This window comes from Cebus imitator, unplaced genomic scaffold, assembly GCF_001604975.1.
Source record: "Cebus imitator isolate Cc_AM_T3 unplaced genomic scaffold, Cebus_imitator-1.0 Scaffold263, whole genome shotgun sequence".
NCBI classification, from domain to species: Eukaryota; Metazoa; Chordata; class Mammalia; order Primates; family Cebidae; genus Cebus; species Cebus imitator.
In genome coordinates, this window is record NW_016107578.1 from 2,079,087 (window position 1) to 2,083,756 (window position 4,670).

The 4,670-nt window shown below is 53.9% G+C and overlaps 1 protein-coding gene across 1 annotated transcript in view; it reads left to right on the forward strand.

Annotated features, from left to right (window-relative positions):
- The window catches only part of PRAM1 (PML-RARA regulated adaptor molecule 1), a 20,150-nt gene that overhangs the window by 4,798 nt on the left and 10,682 nt on the right, over nucleotides 1–4,670 (forward strand). The window contains exons 2-4 of the mRNA XM_017500080.2: nucleotides 669–740; nucleotides 884–1,016; nucleotides 2,086–2,199. Of these exons, the coding sequence (XP_017355569.2) occupies nucleotides 669–740; nucleotides 884–1,016; nucleotides 2,086–2,199 (319 nt within the window). The remainder of the gene's footprint in view (nucleotides 1–668; nucleotides 741–883; nucleotides 1,017–2,085; nucleotides 2,200–4,670) is intronic.

A 4,670-nucleotide genomic window follows, 5' to 3' on the forward strand; every position in this document is an offset into this window, starting at 1 on the left:
TTTTTGAGATGGAGTTTCACTCTGTCACCCAGCATGGAGTGCAGTGGCGTGATCTTGGCTCACTGCAACCTCTACCTCCCAAGTTCAAGCAATTCTCTCCCTCAGCCTCCCAAGTAGCTGGGATCACAGGTGTGCGACACCACACCTGGCTAATTTTTGTATTTTTAGTAGAGACAGGGTTTCACCATGTCCAGGCTGGTCTCGATCTCCTGACCTCAGGTGATCTGCCCTCCTTGGCCTCCCAAAGTGCTGGGATTACAGGTGTGAGACACCATGCCCAGCCTTTTTTTGTTTTTGTTTTTCTTTTACTGTGGCTCTCGATTGATTGATTGATTGAGATTGAAATAGAGTCTAGCTCTGTCACCAGTGCAGTGCTGTGATCATAGCTGACTCCACCCTCTGCCTCGTGGTCTTAAGCAATCCTCCCGCCTCAGCCTCCCAAGCAGCTGGGACCACAGGTGGGCATCATCACACCTGGCTAATTTTTTATATTTTTTGTGGAGATGGAGTCTTGCTATGTTGCCCAGGCTGGTCTCAAACTCCCAGGCTCAAGTGATTCCCCTGCCTCAGCCTCCCAAAGTGTTGGGATTATAGGTGTGAACCACCATGCCTGGCCTAGATGCAAGGCCTTTGACACCATTCACCCATTGACCCCCTAAATCTGCCAGGCCAGCTGAGCTCTCTGCCCGGGGTGGCAGCCTGGGGCCTCCATGGCCTGTGCGATATCTCCCCCAGAACAAGTGAGTCCTGCTCAAAGCTGGGAGTCGGATTTCAGGAAAGTGTTGAAATAAGGAAAGCGATGGGCCAACCGGGCAGGGGCAGACAGCAGGAGCCTCACCCGGTCACGTGGGCCCCCACGTCCTGTGTCTCTGGGGCTTCCCAGGAGCCACCTAAACCCCAGAGCTGTCCATACCCCTGAACTGCTGAGATTTCCCCATCCCATGGCTTTCCAGCCCAGGAGGTCACCAGAGCCTGGCACAGAGTCCTACCTGGAGTCCAGAGATGGGGCCACCAAGGTGATGGGACTGAGGGGAACTACAGAAAGTAAGAAACTTGTGACCATTTTGGGAATATGTGGGCGACAAACACCCCAAGCTTGGGGACAGTAGCAGGCGGGACAGGAATTCAAGGGAAATAGAAGTGCCTGGCAGGGGCCAGGCGCGGTGGCTCAGGCACTTTGGGAGGCCGAGATGGACAGATCATTTGAGGTCAAGAGTTCAAGACCAGCCTGGCCAACATGGTGAAACCCCATCTCTACTAACTATACAAAAAGTAGTCAGGCATGGTGGTGCATGCCTGTAATCTCAGCGACTCAGGAGGCTGATGCAAGAGAATTGCTGTTGAGAAATGCTGAGTGTCTGATAAAATATATTGTGGAGATGGAGTCTTGCTATGTTGCCCTTCTACTAAGAAGAACGATGGCAGGAAAAACCTGGCCGCCCCCCACCCACAAGTGGAAAACTGTTTGGAGAATTCTTAAGTGGCAGGACAATAGACAAATATCATACACCGGTTAAAACAGCTCTCTAAATGCAGGATAGGTGATCCTGCCCCCGTGGCTCCCTCATGGAGAATACTTTTCAGTTTGTGATCAGTGGTAAGCAGGCACCAGCTGCCTGCCTAGTTTATCTTGGTTCTATGAGAAAACACAGAACACCTGTTTGTTAATAATTATCACCTGTTCAGAGAGACTAACTACGTGGGTCAGCGTCTGCTCAAGGCCCTCGGCCCAGAAGGCTGTCAGCTCGGAAGGCTGTTGCCCTTCCTTCCCCCGCCCGCCCCCGCCCCACTTCCCTTCCCCGGCCCCCGTAGTCCCACTTTGCTGTTCTATCTGGGTGTCTCCTTCTTAATTCCTTCAGCACCGCCGGGTTGGGGGTCTCTAGGGCCAAGCTGGACTCTGTAAATTGCTTGAACCCGGGAGGCAGAGGTTTCAGGGAGCCGAAATGGCACCACGGCACTCCAGCCTGGGCAACAGAGTGAGACTCAGTCTCAAAAAAAAAAAAAGTGCCAGCAGGATCTGGGGACAGCCTGGAGCCTCCCCACCTCCTTGCCTTCTTCCTCTGTCCTCCCCTGCCCCACCCCCAGCGGCCCCCACCCTATGTGCTGGCCGTGGAGCAGAAGCCACTGTCACTTCCTGAAGACAGCAGCCCCAGCTCGGGTCCCACTCATCCTGTGGCCCTTCACCTTCCTGCAGCCATGGTGAGTCGGGGGAGAGGCCCGTACCTCACTGGCGGGAAAGCAAGGGACACAGCAGGTGTTCCCGGGAGCACAGGCTTCACCTGTGGAGGGGCCCGGGGTGGGGTGGGAGGGCGGCGGGGAGGGTGCTTCGAAAGACATCTGGGAAACGGGAAGGGTCACAAAAAGGTCCCGAAGTAGGAAGCCACAGGCACACCCCAGGACAGTGCGGGCTCCTGGGGGCCCAGGCTCAGACTGGTTCTGCAAGGGGGAAAGGTGGGATTGCCCAGGGGATGACTCTTGTCTCCCCAGGTCAGCATGAGCAGCAATGAGTGAACGGCCAGCTGGGTTGAGAGCAGCACTTTCCTGTGGGGTGATAAAGTGGGTCATGGCCCTCCCCCTGGCCAGTCACCCAAGTTGTGACCTGCTAACCCTGACTTATCTAGCCCTGTGGTCACCCGGGAGCACTTCCTTCAAGTGGGGAAGGAAGGCTTTGACAGGGGCACTTCAGGACCCAGGTGGGACTCGCTGCGTTTCCAAGGAGCATTCCCGGTCCTTGGTCCTCTGGATGGGGAAAGGGAGGCACATGAGGGAGGCAGAAGCCACACGTTTCTGCCCTTTCCCTCCCCCAGTCTCCTTGACCGCAGTTGAAGGAGGCATTTGTAGGTCCCAGGAGGCCTGGCCTGCTTGTGAATCTGCCTGCGCCTGTGAACTGTGGTTGTGGGGCCAGCTGGGAGGGTACCTGGGACAGCTGGGTGTGCAGGAGACGGCACAGGTGCCGACAGTATCCACACCAGTCCTCTCAGAACTGTGAATTATGAGCACCCCTGACCAGCAGCCCATGTGTCAGAGATGGCATGAGAGAGACCACATGGCCACACCTGTCTCCAGACGTCTCTGTATTTCTGATGGCCAGGCTGAGTACGTGGCGGTCTTTGTGCCCCCCGAGTATTAGTTCAGCAAATATTTACTGAGCACCTACTATGTGCCAGGCCCTGGGATGATAGTGATAAATGAGCCAAGTCTCTGCCTTGCAGAGGCTGGGGAACTGGGGGAAGTTGCAGTGTAGAGAGACAAAAAAAAAAAAAAAAAAAAAAAAAAAAAAAAAAAAAAAAAAAAAAAAAAAAAAAAATCAAGACACATTAAAAATGGTGTGACACATGGGATGGGAATGAAGTGGAAAATCATGCAGGCTGGATGCAGGGGAGTAGGGGATGGGGTGATCCATTTAAGATAGGGTGGTCTAGGCCAGCTGCAGTATCTCGCACCTGTAATCCCAGCACTTTGGGAGGTCAAGGTGGGTGGATCACTTGAGGTCAGAGTTCAAGACCAGCCTGGCCAACATGGTGAAGGCCTGTCTCCACTAAAAATACAAAAAAATTAGCTGGGTGTCATGGCAGATGCTTGTGATCCCAGCTACTCAGGAGGCTGAGGCAGGAGAATCGCTTGAACCCAGGAAGTGCAGGTTTCGGTAAGCTGAAATTGTGCCACTGCACTCCAACCTGGGCAGCAGAGTGAGACTCCATCTCAAAAAAATAAAATAGGGTGGTCTAGGGTGGGTGTGGTGGCTCATGCCTATAATCCCAGCACTTTGGGAGGCTGACGTGAGTGGATTCCTTGGGGCCAGGAGCTTGAGACTAGTGTGACCAACACAGTGAAACCCTGACTCTAGTAAAAATACAAAAATTAGCCAGGTGTAGTGGTGGCTTCCTGTAATCCTAGCTACTTGGGAGGCTGAGGCATGAGAATCCCTTGAACCTGGGAGGCGGAGATTGCAGTGAGCCAAGATAGCACCATTGTACTCCAGCCTGGGTGACAGGGCATGACTCCATCTCAAAAAAACAAATACAATAGCGGCGGTGGTGGCTGTGTAGGGAAGCTGGGCTGCAGGCCTTTCTGAAGCTTTTAGCTTGAACTGGGGGACATGAGGAAGCATTGCCAGGTTTTGAGCAGAGGGACACGCACAGACTCGGTGCTCAACAGGCTTCTTCCTCCAGCTGCTGTGAGGGAACTGAGCAGGGATGGGAGGTAGGCAGTGGGTTAGGAAAGGGCTTGTTAGAATAATCCAGGCAATTGGCTGGGGGAAGGTAGATAGTGCCTCCCACTTCCTCCTGAGGTGACAGTGGTGAAGGCAGTGAGAAGTGGTTGGATTCCGGATGTGTTACAAAATAGGCACAGAAGGGACTGGGGGCGCAGGCGCAGTGGCTCACGCCTGTAATCCCGGCTACTTGGGAGGCTGAGGCGGGAGGATCATTGGAGCCCAGGAGTTGGAGGCTGCAATGAGCTATGATTGCACCACTACATTCCAACCTGGGCGATAGAGCAAGACTGGAGACACGCAGTGGCAGGAGTGAAAGAATGAGGGGGTTGGCTGGGCGCAGTGACTCACGCCTATAATCCAAGTGCTTTGAGAGGCTGAGGCAGGCAGATCATGACGTCAGGATATTGAGACCATCCTGGCTAAGATGGTGAAAACTCGTCTCTACTAAAAAAAA